This window comes from Cyanistes caeruleus, chromosome 6 (genome assembly GCF_971803275.1).
Source record: "Cyanistes caeruleus chromosome 6, bCyaCae1.hap1.1, whole genome shotgun sequence".
Lineage (NCBI taxonomy): Eukaryota > Metazoa > Chordata > Aves > Passeriformes > Paridae > Cyanistes > Cyanistes caeruleus.
Genome location: NC_141706.1, coordinates 7,637,311 through 7,658,944, shown reverse-complemented (window position 1 = coordinate 7,658,944; position 21,634 = coordinate 7,637,311). Strand labels below are relative to the sequence as shown.

The following is a 21,634-nucleotide window of genomic DNA, read 5'->3' as shown; positions in this document are numbered from 1 at the left end:
TTCAACAGCTTCTTCACCTGTGGTGTTCCTGGTGATGAATTAATAGGCTGATTTAGGGGAAGATACAGAGTGTCTGGAGCAGCAGTAAGTAAAGGGCTTGTGTTGTTCATGCCCCAGTAGGGCTCACTTGACTGATGTCCTCAGGCATATTCCTTGGCGTGTTTGTGCTTGAAAGCCCTGTCTGTGACGGGATAATAATATTTCTTCTGTCTGTCTAGATGGTAATTTCCTTGTGACAGAAACTGGATCTTGCAACATGTTGGTGCAGAATCCACTGGTGTGATCCACTAGTACTGCTTCATTGAATTGATAGTAAGTAACAACTTGGACAAATACGAAAGTTAAATGTTAATTCCTCAACTGACATCTCGGTACAACCTAATTTCACATATTTGAACAAGTGCTTTTTTTCTGCTTGGCAGCAGCCTCACAGGTCAGAACACGAGGGCTTTGGCAAAATCTCCTAGTGTCACCTTTGAACCAAAAGCTCAAGTGCCTCTGAAAGTGGACAAAAGATTTTGTGGGTATAGGGTGTTTTGCTATGTGTGTAGGGTTTCCTTGAGGTATGCAGACTGGGGCAGGAGGAGAAGGAGTGGAAGAGGAATTGCTCAAACTCTGCAAGAGGCTATTTCCTCTCCTCTAGCAATTATTCTTCCATTCCTATGTCCCCCTACCTAAAGTGGGGCAAGCCAGAAGAGAGCAATCTCACTCATGCAGTGCATGTCTGCTGAGTTTTGTAAAAGCAGCCTTCCAGGTCCTTGGGCTGCCTTTCAACACCTTGTATCCCAAGAAAGGGCTCCCTGGCCTGTGGATGACAGGAAGAGCATGGAAAGGGTGTTGACTTCATTGCTCATCACATGTTGAGATGTACGGGGGGTTTGATGAGCCTGCTACACTGCAGGACTCAGTGGAGGAATCTTAGAAAAAGACTGGCAGAGGAAATCAGTGGAGAGGGAGTGTGCCAGCAAGGAATAGGAAGAAAATACAGCAAGAATGGTAGACAGGAGAAAAAAGATACATTTTACAAGATTTTTTTAATTGGTATTTCAATTCTCATACCCAAAGAAAATGAACTGCTGAACCTTCTCCTGTTCACCCACAAGTAACCCTTACGTGATGAAATGACAGTGCTGAGGGAAATTGTTGTAGGCTGAGAAAATAGAGTTTCCCTAAGCAATAACTGTGATTTCAGCTAGCTGTGACATTTGGAAACCAGACTAACCTGTCCTTTATTCCCTAGCAGCAGAGATGCCCTGTTACGTTCCACAGGCAGCTGTCATCAGTAGCTGAGTTGACCCAAATAATAAGGGAAGCCTCAAATGTTGGGGCACCTTGGAGGTATGAAGAAGTGTGGCACTTTGCTGATAGGATGGATGAAAAAGAGAGTGAAAATGGGGAAAATATTTCTATTCAAGAAATTCATGTCCCCAGGCAGCTTTTAGTCCTAGAAAGAGTAATGCTCATGTATCTGAATCTCTCTCCAGACAGGACCTTGCTGTACAAACCACATTGCTAATGACAGCACTGTTTCAAGACATCTCTAGGTGAAGAGTCCTTCCTTCCTGCCTATTTTTTAGTACCGGAAATTTAAAAGATGATGTAATTGTTTTGAAGAAGAGCTCTTCTTGTGGTGCCTAGAGGGTGATGCATGGATTTTTGGTCATTTCAGACACCACCAGGTGTCTGAACATGACAGCTTGAAGAGCCAAACATTGGACAACCAACAGCAGAGGGATTATCACTGTCAGACCAGTGCTGATGGTTCAAGGAAGAGTTACACATTTCATATCAATGAAGAGAGAACCTTTCACTGTGCTCAGGATGTGCATGCAATGCACAAATAAGTGCACACCAGAGAGGCAGGGCTGGCAAACTAGTCTGGGGAGCAAAGTCATGGATCCACATGTAGATATACTTGTTTAAATATACTTGCAGTATCTCTATCCTATCCAGTAATCTCGGCTTTTTTAAACTGCTCCAAAGTACTGACTCTTTTAAATCTCATAATTTCCTAGCCTCAGACATCTGGTAAACTCCATCTGTGCTGTGGAGCTATGCTATTTCAAGGTCATGAATTTCAGTAAGTGATTCCTAGTGCATTTTGCTCCTCTGTGGATTTAGAGTTCTCAGAATTAACCAGATAGATCTCTGCATCCAGCTGAGGTACAGAAATACTGGGACAATGAATTCTAGAAAAATTGCATCCCAGTGTTAATCAGTGGGAATGGGTCACAAGGGGTAAAGGGAAACAGAACAGAGGCTGGATGTGAGTGGCCTTACAAAAAGTGAGTTTATAAGAAATAGCAGGGTAGGCAGTTTGCTAAATAAATGCCATGAAGCACAAGCACACACACCACCTCAGTGCAAAAGGAGCATGGGAATTTCAGTCAGACCAGTGCCTCAATCATTAGCTCTCCTTTGATCTCAGCATAAGGAAGAAATATGCAGAAAATGAAATGTAGGTCATCGTACTAAAGAGTTGTACTAAAATGGCAATACAAGCCTTTATCGGGGAAATTACACTGTAAGTTAGCCAGAGAAATAAAATACAAGGAAGGATATTTCTGAAAGTATATATGTAGAAGGAGGGAGTTCAGTCTCAGGTGGTGTAAGATACCAAGAGGTACCAAGGAAATACCAAGAAAAGCACCAAGGGAAGGGAAAGTATTTTTTGCATATTTTTTTTTCTAATATACTTAACTGCAATCAAATAACTAACAAATTCTTGTCTACAGGCAGAACAATATGTGCATTGTTTCTGAATTGCATTCTCCTTTTTTAGAACTTTTCTTTAATTCTTGTGGTTATTCACAAGTCTTGTTTTCTTCCCTAGCATGCAGCTTCTGAAAATGTAGGACATGTGCTTTCTTGTTTCATAATCTAGGTTATTACTAAAATATTTAATAACACTAGATTGTGTGACATCTTCTGGATTGTTGTGTGCTGCTGCCCTCAATTTTGTCAATGAACCACCGGAAATCACTGGGTCCAGCTGTGCCACCTGCCCTGCTGCAGCTTTACTGCTGCCATCTAACATAACACAGGGGTTATGTAATAACCTAATTATAAGCACAGAGAATCATAAAACCATACAATAGCCTGTGTTGGAAGAGACCTTGAAGATCATCTCCTTCCAATCCCCCTGCCATGGGCAGGAACAGCTTCCACAAGACCAGGCTGCTCAGAGCCCCATCCAACGTGCCTTGGAACACTTCCAGGGATGGGGCATCCAACACCTACCCTGTGCCAGCGCCTCACCACCCTCACAGGAAAGAATTTCTTCCAAATAGCTAATCCAAACCTGCTCTCTCTCAGTTTGAAGCCATTCCCCCTTGTTCTGTCCTCACATAAAAAGTCCCTCTCCAACTTTCTTGTCAGCTCCCTTTTGGAATTAGAAGGTACAATTAGTACAACCCTGGAGCCCTCTCTTCTCCAGGCTGAACAAACTGAATCATGAAAGACAGCATCGAGGCATAGGATGTGTCCCTAAACCAGGACAGGATGCATACTGCTTCCTCCTACTCAAATGCCTGTTAATGGATCACAGGAGAACAATATTTTGATTTGCACCATTTGTTCTTGGAGAAGGACATATTTGTTGTCAGTTGTCTCCTTGTTTTCTTAAAGGTATTTACAAATAGTTTAATTATTTGTTTTAATACTTTTTCTTCCAGAAGGTGAGATTAGAATGACTGATAGATGATTTTCTACTCTTCCTTTTCTGCCTTTTTAACATTCTCCTCAACTTCTCACCCACTTTATAGAAAGTTCTAAGGATGACCACCAATGCCTCTGAGACTGCCAACCATGTACCTTACAGCAAATATTGTCAGACTCAAATGATTTAGTCCAACCTACCTAATTTCTCACCCTTTCTTTCTCTAATCAACCTTAACTATCACCAAAGTGGATCTAGAGCAGTACCGGTGTGGGAGCTTTGTTGAGAAGTGGAAATGTGGCTTTCTTGGCTGCACTATCCTGCCAACTCCAAAAATGCAATAGAAGCCAACTAAGAGGTGCCCACAAACCTTCAGGTTTTTGCAAGGTGAGCAGCAGAGTACTCTTGGGACACGTGGAAGAAGCTGCTTCTCCCTTTTGGGGTAGGAGGATCGTGAATGATGGAAAGGTGTATGAAAATCTGGCTGTGCCCAAGGTTGAGATTCAGAGGCAGGTTTGGATCGTGCTGTGTTTCCTACACAAGAAGCATCTTTTTATTATGCTGCCTCTTGTAGCTCTGCAGAAACATCATAAATGTAAGAAAGCAAACAGGCCCATAGCATTAGGGAGAAGAAAGTTTCTTATATCCTGTATGAGGGGAAGAGAAACCAGCAGTGTTTAGCAGTTTTGGTGGTGAAGGAAAAAACCCAGTTTCTGAGTCTTGTGGGGACAGAGGTTCTGCCCATACTGCAGTGGTACACGGAGAGGCCGTGTGCATTAGTTAAGGGAGCTCTTTTTCTGCAAGTCCAGCTGTGGTTTGTGGAACTGCCTTTCACAGCACTGCCAGTTCATCTCCTTCCAAAGCCCCCCACACTGTGGGATGGTGCAGTGAACTTGGCCACTGAGCCCCAGCAGGTGGGGGGGCCCTCCTGCAGCGTGGCAGGAGAGAGGGGCAGCTCTGTGGGCTGTGCTGATGTGAGTCTGGCGGGCTGGGAATGCTCCAAACCTCCCTCGTGCAGGTGGCACGTGCTGCCATTAGGGACACAGCGAGACCAGCATGGGGACAGAGAGCTGCAGGTGCAACCTCAGCTCTCAGCTCTGAACTCGCCACCCACGGGTCCTCTGCAGCAAGCCTGGAGCTGCAGGGCTCTGCACTCTCACTGGAGGCATGTTGTGGTGCAGCTGCCCTGCCCCTGCATTGTCCACCAAGGAACAACACAACCTCCCTGGGATCTCTCTGGCCCAGAGGCAGCTCTCAGAAGATGACATGAAGACCCTGCAAGGGGTACAAACAGCAACCAAGGGCACGTGTGGAGCTCACCAGCCTCTGGGGAATGCTCCCATCAGGTCCCATACTGCCAGGAAGATGGGTCAGTCATGACCACACTGGGTGGAGAGGGGTTTGTGGTGTAAGGGATTGGAGGCACCAGCTCCATGGTGCAACAGGGACGTGGTCACTCTGCTCCAGAGGGAATGCCATCTGCTCTGAGCTTATTTGTGTGGTGCATCACTGCCAGTGTCTGTACCCCTGCTTACTGCCTTCATCTTGAAAGAGACCAGGAAAGGTACACACACCTTTCCAACAGAGTAAAGGTCTTCTTTCAAGTAGTAATTTGGAGCTGATTTGTGGAGAAATTTCCTTTTGGGATTGCTTTCTCATTTTTAAGGTCTATGGGGAAGGTCTAAAAGGCACTAGTTTAGGTTTCCTTCCTGCTTCTTTTTTATCCTAGTATCACAATTAAACAAACACTTAAATCAATACATGTGTAAAAATAAATATATATTTGTCTAAATATACCTGGAATCCTATATATCAAATCAATCAAGATTAGATTGCTTGGTTTGGTAGAGGATTAACTGAATGCCCAGGTGTGCAAAACCTGAGCTGCTCACTGAAGAGCTGATGCTGGTGCCTTCTCTACAAAACACCCCATAAATTAGCCCACATGTTCATTGCTCAAGGCAGTTATGTAAATGTCAGGGAAAACATACAGCATCACAAACTTAAACAGTCTTGTCTAAAAATCCTAGTCCTACACAGTTTATTTTACTCTTTTCTCTTGGGATATTATTTCTCTGTAATTATTCCTGGGTATAAACACATGTGAATTGCTAATGTAATCATAATGATTAATAAAAATTGACAAGCCCATCTTAAACATTACAGAAAAAAAAAAAAAAATAGGACTTCTGTTTGTAGGTCGATTTCAAGCCTCAAAGAAAATGACACATTTTGAAGTGTTTACTACAGATGACTTTACTGGAATAGGTAGATGTAAAAATAGATCAAAATTTATAAAAAGCTGTAGCTACTTTCTGAAAATAGTTTTACTTTTTACTGAGATAGAAACTAATAAGTTTGTCTGAGGAGAAATGGCTTATTTTTCTCCCAGTTTCTGAGTGGTCATTGCTCACTAAATAGCTAAATATTTTTTGTATAGACAAGGAAAATTATTGCCTGTTTTATTCTGAATTAGGTCTTGCTTTCCTATTCCAAGAAAAACCAAATTTTTTATACATTTTTTTTTTATTTTTATACAGTTTTTTTTATTTTTGTACCTTTTTTTTCCAAAGCTTTTTATTTTTTGCCTTTGAGAAAGCCAGTTTCCTCGAATATTCTTATGACCATAAGAATAGCCAGTAGTGGTGTCCTTGATGGGAATTGCAGCACATGGATGTCCTTCAGGTGACACTATCCACATGATAGAAGGGGTGATGTTTAAGGCCTGTTGGAGCAAGGTCCATAGACAAGTGCTAATGATAGGCACATATATAATCCTAAATCAGTGGAATAACTCAGAGATAAAGTTACCTGCCTCTCTGACTCATGTCCCAAGGATTTTTGTAACTTTTTTCTGTGCTAAGCCTGAGAACAAGTTTTCTTCTAATTAAGTCTTTAGGTTCTCATGGAGCACTTTTTAGCTTTCAATATGTCACTTACTGCACACACGTCTTCTAACCTTCCAAACCCACATCTTTGCCAGGCTGCCAATGTAAAATAAAGTTCTGGATCTTTCCCTCAAGCACTTCCTGAAGTCTTTTTTTTCCTCCCTGTCATTATATAAAGCACTATGGTGATCTTTCTTTTAAGCCTGCCATCTGGATGTCATTCCTGATTTTGCCTCTTTTTAAGTATGCATATTCAGGCTAGACCTGAAATGACGCAGCTTCTTTCTATGCAATGCTTCTAAAAGCTGTACTTTCTTTCCCAGATGCTTCAGCAGAACTTTGGCCATGGCTTCATCATCTCAAGTCTTGGTATTTTGAGTTCTTCCTCTCTGTTATGTAATCCCACATTTACTACCCCCCTAGGGATATGAAAACTGGTGCTGCGGAATTTATTTTCCTGGCTGCATGGAGCATTCCAAACCCTTTTTGCATCTTCTTCCCCTGCTGCCTCCTATCAGTCACGAGTTCCTTGTCTTCACCTGCTGGGTGAAGTACCTACCAGTCAAGCCTTTCCCAGGTCAGTTGATCTGGAAGTGAATCCTGGAGTATCCTCATCTCCATGCCTTCATCCACATGTACACTCCTTGTCTTCCGAAACCAGGGCTCACAGCAAGGGCTGTTCCTGAGGGAAGACAAGGCGTGTGCAGGGAGTAGAGACTGGCACTTCCAGGGCTGGATCTGCCCTGGCTGCCCTAGTTTGAGACTGTCTCTATGCTTGATAATCTCTCCCACTACCTATGTTCATACACCAAAGAGTAAACAATTCTTACTGACATCTTTGGGTGCAGCTACGAAACTACAAAGCCCACCGCTGTTCATTGCTTTCAATCCATCTTCTGTTTTTCTGTGATCACTGCTTTGTGCTTTGAAAGAATATAACTCTATTTATGAAACTAGATTTCAAAATTTACAAATCCAAAAATTTAGCAGTATTTTTTTTTAATAGAATCTTTTGATCATAATAGATGATTGTGTTATTTTAACCCTTTGTCATATCTGTCAGTGTTATTTAAAGTACAAGATTTTCCTTGCAGAATTCAAAAGATTGGATAGCTACATGAGTGACAATACTGATATTGTTTTCAGAATACTAAATTTGTTTTAAATTATGTATAACAAAAATGAAACTTAAAAAATAAGGGATAATAAAAATGTGGCTTTCTATGCAACGTTGAACCAAGGACTCAGATATCCTATTCCAATAGTTTGCATAGAGATTAGCATGTACTTAAAACTCACTTAAAATCTGCTTTTCAAGTCACTGCCATTCCTGGCAGTAGAGTTTAGTGGTTACTGTACTAATGTCCAACTGTGAGATTGTAGCCGTATTTTGATTAAAAAACACTCAATACTTGATAAATTAACTGCAGCTTCACTTCCTCACAGTTTGTACTTTTGATTTTTCTTAGGCTAGAGAACGCAATTAAGAATTAGGAGACTTGTCCTGCTGGATTAATACTTGCATGGGTCCCTGATCCTGGCAGTGGCCAATAATGGATTTGTAGGTGAGAGAACACCAGAACCAGGACACGTGGGAACAAACTGGGTTCTTTGTTTAGCCAAGCTGCCTGCAGGCTGCCAGTGCTTTAGGGACTTCCCGAGTCCAAACTGCATCCCTGGTCCCTGTGCTCAGTAGCTGCTTTCTGCTGCTTTCTGCTCTGTGACTTTGTCTAACCTTTTGTCACTCACATGCAGTTTCTTTTTCCACAGCCCCTTGTGGTTGAGATTTCCACAGTGCCATTGATAGTGTCTGTGGAAAACAGTATCCTTCTTCATCCTTTTTTGTTTGTTTAAACTTGTTTCTTCCGACTATCACTGGGTGTCCCTTAGTTCTCCTATTTTGAGGCTTTCTCTGTTCAACTTCCCTGTGCTGCTTAGGAATTTACAGACCTCTATTTTATCTCCCTCTCACTTATCTTTTTTCCGAACTGGAAAATATTAGGCTACGTATTCTCTCCTGTGGAGTTGTTCCTTTTTTCTGATTGGCATGGGCAATAAGGAAACGGATGTGAAAAAGGAGTTTATCACTGCTGGAGAATAGCGAGGAAACCGAGCCTGAGCGCTGGCATTCCTCTTCCAAAATACTCTTGTGAATCCCGGGGACAAAGTATCTCCTTCTCATACACTTACACCACTAACTCACAAAATATCAGTTTGTTTCCTGAGCGTGGGACACTCTTCTTCCCTCAGACAGAATGGGTCTTGCGGGATGTTGTTCTTGGTTTTAAAGTTTTGGAGTTTTAAGCAGAGAAATTCAGTGAAAGAATTGCGAAGCTCAGCATGACAAATTGCGTAATAGCGGAATTAAGCTTAGGCTACATCGTGGATTTCCCCCCATGTGTATATGTGATATCGTGTTAGTTCTTAATTAACTCCACAAGCTGTAATTCCTCTGTGCACTGCTTCTGGAGTTTTGTTTGTAGGGAGGAGGAACAACAGGAGTGTTTCTGATGTGACTGTGCCCTTCAGGAGCACGATAACAGCTCTCTGGCATTCTGTGCCCGTGTGTAGAATTAGACACACATGGGCTCGTTGCTTTATACCTTCACAAAAAGGGGAGAGGAAGGGAAGAAAGAATTCCCTGGAAGTTGGTCTAACAGCAAAACTTCTGCTTCTACAACATTCTGTTGTATTACGACCATGTGAGTGCTGGGTGTGCAGTAGGATAACCCGAAGGGGCAGGACACCCCTGGAAGATCACAGCAACCTGTCCCCAGCCGAGGTGCTGGAGATGCCGAGGGTGAATTCACCACGCACGGAAACCAGAGTGCTCTGACAGGAGGGGATGAGGAGGAGGATGGATGGCCCAGATGAGTGAGAAACCCATTCACCTGCGTGGTCACAAGGAAACCTGACGGACAATGGTGGAGGGCTTTAGTCGCTACGACTTTTTCCCATTTTTCCCTCTCGGTGGGAAGCGACATTAGCGACGGTTTGGTTCCAAAGCTCTCTGCATCTGCAGGCAGGGTCACCGACAGCTCCCTCCCCATCCCGCGGGCATCCAGAGCCTCATTAATGTTGATGAGGCACTCAGACGGGCGCCCCACCAAAGCCCACGAGGACATCGCTAATTACCTCCGGGTAATTACAGCGGCTCGCTGTCTGCCGGGGGGGGCCGAGGGGACACTCGGGGGGGCCGAGGGGACACAAACACGGCGGCGGGGAGGTGCCGCGGGGGCGGGCACCCCTCATGCATATGCATGAGCTCATTAGCATGGCGATGAGCGCGGCCCCGCCCCCCGGCTCGTGCCGCGGCTCGCGCACATCCCACCCTCATTAGCATGCAGATAAGGGATGCCCCGCCCGCCATTAGCGCCAAGGGGTTCCGCCCCTCATTTGCATGCAGATAAGGAGTCCCACCCCTCATTAGCATGGCGGGGAGCGGGCCCCGCCCCGGCGGCCATTAGTGCCGCGGCGCCCTGGCTGCGGGGGCGGGCGGTGCTGCGCGCTCCGCTCGGCGCTGCCGCACGGCGGGGCGGGCGCTGCTGCTGCCGCTGCTGCTGCCGGGCCTGCGGCTGCTCAGCCCCGGCGGCACCGGGAGGAGAGCGCCAGGCGAGGGAGGCAGGCGTCGGACCCCGCGGCGGCGCTGCCGCGATCGCCCCGCTCGGCTCCCCCATGGCCGCGGGCTGCAGGGACGGCCCGGGGCAGGAGAAGTACCGGCTGGTGGTGGTGGGCGGCGGCGGCGTGGGCAAGTCGGCGCTCACCATCCAGTTCATCCAGGTGAGGGGCCGCGGCGCCCGGGGGGGAAGCGCTCCGCCCGCCGGGGCCTGGGCGCTGCCCGGCGCGGGGGGGCCGGGGCTGGAGCCGGCGCGGCGGGCGGCAGCTCCCGGCGGCGCCCTGGGATGCTGCCGGCGGGGCAGCGGGAAGCCCGGGGCGGGGAGGCGGTGGCGTGACCTTGAGGGGCCCGGGGCGGCGGCGGTCGGGCTGGTGCGAGCCCCCCGGGAAGGTTCCGGAGGGCGGGAAGAGGCGGCCGGCGCCGGCGGGGTGGGGTTCGCTGGCCGGGCGCTCCGGGGCCGCCGCCGCCGCGCTTGGGACCGGCGGCTTCGGTGTCCGGGCGGGGTCCGGCCCCGCGCTCCGCCCGGGAAGCGCTCTGCCGGGGAGCGCTGACACTCGGCGTCCGGCTCCGAAATAGCTGCCCCGGGCTGAGCATCTTGTGGCGGCCCGGCGAGGGGCCGGGAAGCTCCCGCAGCTCCCCCCGGGAGGAGCGGTGTTTGCGGCGGGGCACGCCGTGCCAGCCGGGACCGGCCAGCGCCCACCGCCCCTCCGAGCGCCTGCTGTTCATCCCGCAACTTGTGGACAATTGAACTTTCTCGTCTATTCGTTTTCAGTAATAAAACACGCCCGAATAGGCGATACAAAGGGTGCGTGTCAATGGTACGAGGAAGATCCCTTTTTTCTGTTTCGCCACGAATTCAGCCGTACCTCCTCTACTTTTTTCCATCCGCTGCCCTGTTGCTGTTAGCGTTTCTACCTCTGTTGATGGTGGTAGGAGGAGACAACTACTCTACTCGCGTTGTGCTTGCTGCTGTTGCTGACGGCAGAGCAGCAAATCCGGAGAGCATGGCTTCTTGTTTGTTTTCTTTTATTCCACTGAGGAGAGGCGGTAATGCTCTACCTACCCCTCAGACGGGCTGCTCGACAGCGGGGCACACTCGTCTTTTAATGCTTGGGGCAATGATGTTCTCAGCTAATGTTTTGTTAGAGCAGGTGATCTGAGAGCAAATAGTCTATTTCTTTATTTCAGTGTGTTTTTTCACTCACACGTGCATCCGTGTGTTCATCAGCTCAACTGCTCTGTTAAGAATCTAAGCTCTGCAGCCTAGACTAAATAACTACATAGAAAACAGCACTTGGAATTTTTGGATAAGTTCTGGATACCCAAATGCTTATAAGGTCCATTGTTGTACAGAACATTAAGAGAGGGGTTGCTTTGGGAGAATTGGTTCTTTGGAACCAATTGGTTCTTTGGAACTTTAGTTTAGTTTGAATGGTGATTTTCGAGGTGTAATATTCAGGTGTCTTTTGTCAGATGTGTAGATGGCTGGTCAGTTTTAGGTAAAATACTGGCTGGTTGGTCTGTTTGCAGGTGATGGGGCTGGAATAACTGCAGTCCTCTCTGTGTCAGGACTGAATTCCTCACTGCTTGCATATGGGGATAATGAAACCCTGAGTTTTCTGCAGCTGGTTTGGGGTGCCATTGACCCCAGCAGGGCTCTGCTGCTTTAGGTGGTGTTGCTGTGTCTTGCTGTGGCAGCAATGCGTGCAGCTGGATATGGCTTCAGTCCTGAGATGCTGCTGTCTTGGGAAATGTTGCTGAAGGGATTTCTGCATTCCATAGCAGCTTTCAGGGCTTTGGGATAACTTTATCTTCGCAGCAAAAGTGCTGTAATTTATACTAAAGATGTAAGGAGGAAAAAAGGGGAAGTTCACACTTGATGCCTTTGTATGGCCGCCTTTTTTAAAAGCAGTAAGGTTCTGCTGAGTACTGGATAGCCTCAGTATTTGAGTACTTGTAGAAATGAATCCTTTAATCTAAAAGTTTGAGCTTAAATTACATATAAATATAAATTTTGGGTCAAGTGTTGACTGACACTTGTCTTTCAGCAAATATCTGCAAAAGAGGAACCTGTGTCTGTTTTGTCACGGGTAAGGATCCTTTCAAATTAACAGCAGAAAAATAAATGGTTCACTTTGAAAGAGTGTTGAAGGAACAGCACCGTGGTGTTAAGCTGATGCATTGAGGGTGAATTCTTCAAAACAACTTATTGTCAGTTTGCATTAAGTTATCTCCATCTTCTTGCCCTCTCGGCAGCTTTATCCTGAGATAAAATCTTGTCACTGCAAAGTGAAGTTTAGCAGAAAATTCAGCCTTAAAAAACCCCAAACAACCCGAAAGAAAACCGAAGAAAAATAGCTGGGAAATAAAGACCTGGGCAGTATCTCAGGTAGCTGGAGAAGAGTTTTGTGTTGTTTCCGTGCTTGCTGTGTGGTTTTGGACAATAAGAGATGAGGCTCGGTGTACTATTTATATCCCACAGCGTCTTCCTGAGCTCTTGAAGCTGTGATGTTATCAAGTGTGTGCTTTGCCATGCAGGCACCTGGGTAGTTTCTGTAAGGCAAGTGTACTGCCAGATACCTCGTTTGTCTTTTAAGGCTGCACAGAGACTGCTCCAAGTTGTTTTAAAATTGATTACAAGCAAGTCACGTGCTTCATTTTTGGAATTTCTTAGGATTAAGTGACAAACATGTAGTGGCCTTCACTAAAACGTGGATCAGTACTAGCTTTTGCTGCGTGACAGAGCTTGATGTCAGTGGAGGATTTAGGTTCTTTTTTTTGCTTCTTTACTGCTTGTGTTTAAAATAAGGCTGTCACCAACTGAGTTTTGAAGCTTAAAAAGGAAAGCTTTTTTTTTCTTACTGATACTAGCAAATATTTCTACACTTGGCTTTGCTTTCTTTTTCAATTTTCAGTAAATTAGTACTCGAGTACAGCTGTTGCTTTTACTTCAGTGGTGATATTTTTTTCCCAGTAAATAAGACATTTGTCGTGACGGGATATCATGAGGAAGCAAATGCCACAATTTACGTTGTATCTTTGAAAGAAAACAGGAGATTCATGTTTGAAAATGGGAAAACTCTTCCTTGATTTCAGATAAAACAAAGGGAAACATGAGAAAGTGAGGATGTAAGAAGAACCAGTTAATCTTCTTTCTTCTGCCAGCTTTCTGGGATCTCTGCACAGCCCATCCTTCCCCGCCTCGTTCAGATGATGGTGGGAAAGCACAGAGCATTTGTTCCTGCAGGAATAGCAGTGGTTGAGGTTGTGGCAGTGCAAAGTGCTCCTGTGCTTGCTGCCCTGTGTGTGTGAGAATATCAGTTCCTGATGATTGCTGTGCCTGGAACAGCAGCGTGTTTGTGAGGAGGCTGAGTGTGAGCAAACCCATCTCGTACCATGGAAGCTCCTTGGTGTCCCAAGTTCATGGAGTAAGTGAGGTGTAACTGGTCCCTTGTGTACAGCTGCCTGTGCTCTTGGGCTCGCCTCTCAGACACTCATCTGACACCTTGGTGTAACTTTGGAGCACAAATTAGCAGATCAGAGCTTTCAGTGGTTAGATGAGCAGTGTGTTCCTCAAAATTCTTCCTCTAGGGGGGTAAAGGCAGCTCGATATTGCTGTTGGTGGGCCAGGATATCATCCTGGAAATATCAGATCATTTCCTTTAAATCAGGATATGATAGATGAACTTACTGCTGTCAAGCCTGTGCCCTGGTAAGACAGGAAGTGAAGATGTTTTAATTGTGGAGGAGAGTTAATGGGATGTTGCAGCTACAAACTCCAGGAAAGCAGCAGTGAATGATAGCTCAGCGTTACACCACAGCATTTTGTAAAAGTCTAAGTGGTAGAACTAAGCATTCCTTCTGTTATTGAAAACATACACAAATAATCCATCATGCTCACATCCCAAGAGGCAGAAAACTTTTAAAATGCATTGCAGCCAGTTAACTGGCCTCTTAGCAGGCTGAGGTATTTGGGAGTATGAGCTGTGCAGAGCACACAGCTGTTGCCACAATAGCTTTCCTCCAGCTGTCATGCAGAGGTCTGTCACAAAATACCCCACATTCCCTTGTAACTCAGCCCTTTGTAATATTCAGGTTTCCTTGCTCAAAGGGAATACAGCCTAGCAACTACCTAATCACCCTCTGATTTTTTTTATTTTTTTTTTTTATCCTGCAGTTGCCATTTACTTCATGGTTTTTTTGGGGTTTTTATTTGCAAAACCGAATGATACGTAGCTAGTTTTAGCAGTATGCAGCAAGAAAGCCACTCATATTGTATTCTTTCAAGCCTGCTGTGCAAAATACTGTCTATTTTTGATCAGAATTGATAAATTTATTTGTCCTGGTGGTTTTTTCCTTTTTGTAAAACTATGCCTTTTGTTTTGTGACAATGACTTGTATAGTTTTGCATGCTGAGTAGGCTTGGGTGACTTGTTTGAATGTATTAGTTAATAAATGTCCCTAGACCCTTGAGATGGTATTGAATGGATGTAATTCAGTGTGGCTGAGTTGAGCTCAGTTTGTCAATCAGCTTAATGTTACCTGTGGTAGTGCATGAACATGTTTGAAACTGCTAGAACACTTAACACAATACAAAATCTGTGTAGGGCTTCAGTGTTTGGGGCTTTTTTTTGTTTGTTTGTTTATTGATTTCATGCTGTATTTACAAGCTCAAATCTTACTGCCAAGTTTGTAAAAGAAAATACTTTTCCTACTGCTCTTAAAGTGTCTGTAACAAATTCTGATTGGAGCTGAGCTTACTGTTCCACTCACTAGTGAGTTAAATGAGTTGGATGTAGATTTTTGACTCTTGAATTTTAACATCAGATACTTTGTCTGAAAGCAGGCATGGATGGATGGGTGAGCAGTTGTTCAGGCTTTTTTCCCTTTTTCCCTTTCCTTTTCCGAGCTGCTGCTTTTACAAGACTGTTCTCATTAACTAGCAATAAACCCAAAGGTGGGTTATCTCAAAGTGTCTTTTATCTCTGAAATAGCTGTTGGGCAACAAAATGGCTTGTTCTGAATTTTATGCTCTATATATGAATTCCAAGCTCCAAAATAGAGTAGTAAAGTAGATTGAAAAGCAACAACTGAACGTGCAGCTGGTGTTGGAGCCGGCGTGCTGGGTGTTTGACAGACCCTGATGTCTTGGTGCCCCACTTCCCTCTGCTGGGCTTGGGATGTGCAAATCCCTCCACAGTTTCTGGATAGTCTGACTAACCCTCTCTGACCGTCAAAAAATGCTCTTGGAGTAAGCGCAGAAGCAAATTAAAGGAATTAAATGCCAGGGATTCCAGGCTGCGGATTCACGCAGGGCTGCGCTGGGACTGGTATGCTCACACTGAGATAAAGCTGGGGCCTCCTTACCGTGACTCGAGGTGACAAAATACAGTTTGGGAGCAACTGATTGTTGACATCTGTAGAGGTTAAAGGTGGGAAATAAAAATCCTAATCAAAACAAGGGAGTTGTGATGCAGTCACCTGGAATAATAAGGGCTGCTTGTCGCCCCTCTTGTGAAACTTGAACCGCTCGGCTCCTCGCTTCCTGCAGCACTGCTACCAAGCAAAAGTCTGGGCTCGCTCTGGTTACACATCTACAGCCTGGGGACGTGGTAGGTGACTTCAGGCTTGCCTTGCAGGCAAGCAGGAAACCTCAGGCTGTGTCTGAGCGTTCCAGCACAGCCAGCAGTGGCACATTGAATCCTGTTAGGCAGCAGTCACGCCTTGCACCGGTGCGCTCGCCGGGTAGAGCTGAGCTGGGTTCAAAAGCTGGCATAAAAAAAGGGCTTAAGTTTTGAGATACTCACCGTTCTGGTTTTGAGCGATTTGCAAATCCTTTTCCAAAGTGAAATTCCTGTGGGATAACTTAACCCACGTGGCAGTCCGAAAGCGCCTTTCTGTGCCTTAGCTCCTAGCAGCGGTTGCTTGTATAGCGAGTAAATATTGACGTACCTTTTGGTTATCAGGTCGTCTCCTACTGCCACTTGCACAAGGAGTGCTGGCACAGTTTCCCAGATTAGTGCCTGGCATGCCCTTTGCCCTCCCGGGGATGAATAGGCAGCCGCTGGCCTCCAGCCCTGCGCCTCCTTCCCGTACTAGAGGGAGAGGCTCCTGCCTCTGGTTTTGGCTGGAGCTCTGAATTCCAGGGCTCAGTAGTGGTGCTGGAGGGTGGCTCTTATAAGTAGGGCCCTTATATTCCAAGAGTTGGGAAGGGCCTAAATGGCTCGTGTTTTTATACCTTGTGCAACCTGTTCGCACTTACCGAGAGCATTCCCGGCGCTGGAAATGCTGTGACTGAACTCCTTGAGGCATCCCAAGATAAATACCAGCTTCGTGAAGTGGAATGCTACAGACTTCTGGCTGGCTGGTAGGAAGCTAGGCTTGCTGCAGACCTTCCCAAATTAGTCAGTCTGCAGGTCTAGACTGGTGTGACACAAGCAGAGAACTTCTCCCTTCGTTCCAACAATTCAGGTGGCTTAGCTGCGCCGGTTTGGTAGTCTTGTCTTCAGTTATGGGCACAAGGCACTGTTAAAGGAAAATGGAACCAGATCAGTGCACCACTTCTTCTTCTAGTTCAAGAAGTATGTAAAATCAACATTAAAACAGAGATCATGCCTGTAATTGGCACTTTTTATTTATTTTGTTTTTAAACTTGTTCTGCACAGGGCACGTCCAAAGACTTCTGGATGTAACTTTGAACAACCAAGACAAACTCTTACTGTGAGGAGTAGGAGGGAGCCAGATTGAAAAGTTTAATTGCAAATAATGCACTTAGGCAATGCTGGCCTGCAAGGGGTTTGTCGTACAAAGCTGCTGGAGTTCTGTTTTGAAATTCTGAGAGACAGCAGTGGTAGCCTGCTACTACAAACTTGTAGTTAGATCCCAAGTGAATGATTTCTGTCTGGGCAGTGAGCGAGGCCCTTTCTGTTCACCCTGAACTGTATCCTTTTTTATGGAGATGTGCTCTGAGTGAACAACTTTTTTTCTCATCTCTTTTTTATCTTCTCTTCTTGGCTCAAGTGTGGTTGCAGCCTGGGTTTGGGATAGCCTGTAGGGCACTTAATGGGAACAGGTCTTTCCTCTCTTTAGAGCTTAATTACTTAAAGGAGATAGCAAACAAGGGATGTTTGCTTTGCCTTTTCTTTTCTTCACCATGCTTATACTTAAGCTGGTCACATCCCAGCGTGTGAAGCTCATGGTACACTGGTGCTTCTGGATGGAGCTTTGCTGAGGTTGAAATCACTTTTCTGTAGATTGCTTGCTCTTACTAGGGTGTTTTTAAGGGGGTTGTCTGGACTACTGTGTCATGGACTGTTCATGGTTAAGCTAAAGAAGGTCACATATTCACGTTTGAAGTGCTTGATCTTGAGACTAATCAAGCATTGTGTGCAAGGGCTGTTGTTGCAGCGAGGTCAGGGATTCTGATCTGCTGCTGGAAAGAGAAAGGAGATGGAGAACTTGGGCAGAGTCTCAAACCTGACTGAGTGAGGGCTAAATGCCACAGACTCTGCTTACAGGGGGAAATCCAGTTGGATGATGGAGCTCACGGTGAATCTCTGTAACATACATGTGCTAAATCTCACAGAGAGACTAAAGAGGAGAAGGTACCTCTGGAAGAGGCTTGTGTGGAGCTCCCCAGAACTGCAGTTGGCAAGTGAGGGCTGCATATGTGACCACGAGAGCTGTGCTGGTGCAGATGGGGAGCTGGAGGGCCTTGAAAGCGAGGGCAAGTTGATTGTTTGCTTTTTAAAAGGGACTGACACTGGGCAGGCACAAGGCTGGGGAAATGTTTTTGTTCTTCAAGCCTGAAGAAACAGGGCTTTGCTGTAATTGAGGGTTTAATTTGATAAGCTAGTACTACAAGTAAGGAAAAACGTTCAGAAGGTCCCCCTGCTGCCACAGCAGTTTGCCATTACAGCTATTTACTCCCTCCAGTGCACCGAAACTCCGCAAGCCATCGGAGTTAAAAATAACCAGGGAATGTTTTTACCCGGGATCAGTTACCCTGTCTGGTTCACTGTGCAGCTCTGCAAACAACTTCATCTGGCAGTCGAGCTCATTTAACCAGCCCTGCACCAGCTTCTCGGTTGTGAGCAGAAAGTGAAGTGGAGTTTTTGGTGAATCCAGATAGGAATGAGTTCAGGCGATAGGAATGTATGCAGAAGGGCACCATTAAAGATAGCATAAAGTGCTGGCTGCTGGGACCAGCATTGCTTTAATAATTAACTAGATGTTAGCACTGACACATAAAAATGGTGCAGTTGAAGAAAAAAAATTGGTATAACACTCACAAGCAAAGTACTCCACAGAAATCTTTATTCAGGGGACCTAGGAGAAGCATTATTTCTCAGCAGGTTAGCTGTGGGCACACACATTAATAACTACCAAATGTGTCACTTTCCTCAAGTCTTCTAAGCCAGAAAATAAACTTGAGCTTCCACACAACTTACCAGCAAATTGTTTTTCCAGTCCTGTTCAGGGTATTCTGTAACTGTAGTGATATAATATGTTGAGTCACCAGTTATATTTCCTAGGAAAAGAAATTTGTAAAATCACTCTCGTTACCATTTTGAGTTTTCCTGACAAAACTAACAACCCAGCTCATATTGCAGAGCATCTTCAGTATTCCTCATTTAAGCGGACATAAATCCATAAACCTGCAAGCAAATCTGAGTGTTTTGCTTCATATGTGGTAAGTAGACCATGAAATGGTAGGATGCCAGTGATAAATCTGTGTGAAAAATCTGGCATCTTTGGGTAGAAAAATGATCTACTAAATTTCTTCTGTTATATTGGACTTGTTCTATGCAGGGAAAATAAGTGGGATTACAGTAATATGCACTGCTTGAGGTAGGGAGTTACTTAACTGTGTGTTCATAATATTTCTGTGTTTCTCCCTCCCTTTAAGAAGGTGCTTTATGATCATGTAGAAAGGTAGCAGTCTATAATGTACTTGTATATGTGCATACAGTGTTTTCCTCTAGTAGCTCACACTAACAAGCCTTCATTAGCAAAACCCAATAAAGTAATGGTGATGTATTTAAATGGATTCTGGCTTTGCACGACCCAGTATTACTGAGAATGCAATAATGAGTATATTTTAACTTTGCCTTGCAATTTCAGTTGCTGCTTATGTTGGTTTTTTTTTCCTGGCAGCTTGTCTTTGAAGTCCTCCAGAAAACACAGCATCTTTGCCTTTGCATCCTATTCTCCTGCCTTCTCTCAGACCCCCAGCTATGTTACTGAAACTTGACCACATCCTGAGAGCTTTCCAAGATGTGCCCATACGTGCTGTGTCACTTTGATTTCCCGTACTTTGATTTTTCCTTGAACTGACGTTCCCCCTCCTTGTGAAGCAGGTTTGCATCCTGAATGGAAAGAATGGGAATTCTCAAAGTATAATGGATGGAGGTGATATCCTCCTGTGCTCAGCACCACTCCTGTAGTGTTGGACCAAGCTTTTTTCTGATGGGTGTATGCCATGATGAACATTTTCCAGACCCTCCAATTTGAAAGTGAGCCTGTGAGGCCAAAATCTTTCTTAGCACATCAGCAAAGTTAAGCAGCTGTGCCTTGTCATACCATGTGAGAGTATTTGAAGGAGACCTGTTAAAATGTGGAGATAATCTGATTTCTGTCTCTGTAGGGGCCTTGAGAGGGACGTTTGTGGTGGGGTTTTCGTGTTTCTGGAAATAAATTGTTCTGTCTGTGCCATCCAGTGGACCAGCCACTTTGAGTATCCTGCCTTGCTGCTTTTATTGCTGGCTCTTAACAGGTTGTCACCAAGCCACAGTGCTGTTGTCCACTTAGCTTTGGCTTCCAGCTCTTTAGAGTCGGTTTAACTACTTCTCTAGCTGTTGGGACAGTATTATTTTATGTTGTACAAGTGATGCTACCAAGTGAAGGAGTGCTAAACCATAAAGCTCTTTTCTGGTTTGATTGCTGCAAAAACTGCGTGTTTAAGCTGTATGCCATACCTGGAATTCAGGAGTTTTAATCCTCTGGGGGCACTCCTGAATCATCAAGAAATCATCAGAAGGGAGTCAGGCTGCTCTCTCTAACTTCTTGAGCATGATTTTACCATTAAATTTTACATAAAAACCAGGCCTTCTGTCGTAATGTAATTTAAGATGCTTCTGGCAATTACATGGTTTGTAACTTGCTCTGTCATCCCACATCAGCCTCGGGGTGATGCTGTAGGAAGAATCCCAGAATCACAAGTGTCCAGGTAGAACTGGAAGGATTCTCTGTAGCTCATGGGGACCAGCAGAGCCATGGTGAGGGCTTTGTGCAGGCAGGCTGGGTGGGACAGGCAGCAGCTTCTGCAGCAGGTTAACCACGGAAGATGGTGCACGTACAACTGCAGCCTTGTGCAATGGGGGGAGGTTAACCCGCTCTGGGGGCAGGCTGAGACCCAAGGGGGGTTGCTGCTCTTGCAGAGGGCATAGGGAGGGTTGTGAAATGCCCCCTGTGTGTAATCCTGACGAGTGAGTCCTGTTCTGGGAGCAGAGGGTGTTCAGCTGAAGTCTGGGGGGTCAGACCGTGTCAGAGCAGCTGGTGGAGCAGGCAGGTTGGTTTCTTTCAGGTTCAGCTGATAATGTCAAGGCAGCTCTGAAGTTTTTCAGGTGTTGTGGTCTTCTGGCTGATGCAGCTGCTGCAGGAGCCTGCACATCTCAGGCCACTGAGACTGCCCAGTGATGGGTTTGCTCTTGGTCTGTCCTGAGAACATCACTTAGTGCAAGGAGACGTTTCAAACAGAGTACTTTACTTTCATCAAGGATGTTTCAAACCTGAAGCATTTCTGAATTCCTGTATCTGTGACCTAAATCTACTAACTATAGAAAATGTTTTGTCTCACACAGAGCTTCTGCTTTGTTTCTGCCTTGCTGGAGCAGCACGCTCAAATATAATACTGCAGACATCTCAAGTTCTTTGAATTTAAAAAAGACACTTTCAAGCACAGCTTTTGAAGTAGCTAAAGACATGTTTTCCTTTAGCTGTCTGGAAGTTTTTGCACCCATTGGAATGGATATAGTGTCTATCAGGTAACTGAAGCATTTGACAGATTATTTTTGTCTGTTTAACTGTTTTTAGTCACATATCCTACAAAAGTTGATAAAATTCACTAGCGTTTGTAAATTTGAAGTTGCCCAGTGTCTCTGTTGGTGGGACTGAATGGGAAAAGAGCCTCAGATCTGAAGTAGTCAACTTCCTTGTCCCATTATCTGCCTCTGCCGTGTAGGTTACATTCCACACATTTTTAATAGTGGCTTCCCCTCCTCCTTAGCTGCTTTGACTTGTTTTGTGGGAGGGCTTGAATATTTCTACTGACATGCCAGAGGTCCTCTCCCAAAAAAGGAAACTGATAATAAAATTGTTCACTTAGAGCAGATTTTGAAAATAATCTGGTCTGTGCTGATCTGGGTGTCTGTTTGTTGAAACTGGGGTTTAAAAATCCAGTTGATTTGGGGA

General features: G+C 45.3%; 1 protein-coding gene across 1 annotated transcript in view; it reads left to right on the top strand.

Moving 5' to 3' along the window:
- The first annotated feature begins 10,010 nt into the window (after nt 1-10,010).
- The window catches only part of RRAS2 (RAS related 2), a 42,333-nt gene continuing 30,709 nt past the window's right edge, over nt 10,011-21,634 (top strand). The window contains exon 1 of the mRNA XM_086894379.1: nt 10,011-10,326. Coding sequence (XP_086750505.1) covers nt 10,222-10,326 — 105 coding nt within the window. The 5' untranslated portion in view covers nt 10,011-10,221. The remainder of the gene's footprint in view (nt 10,327-21,634) is intronic.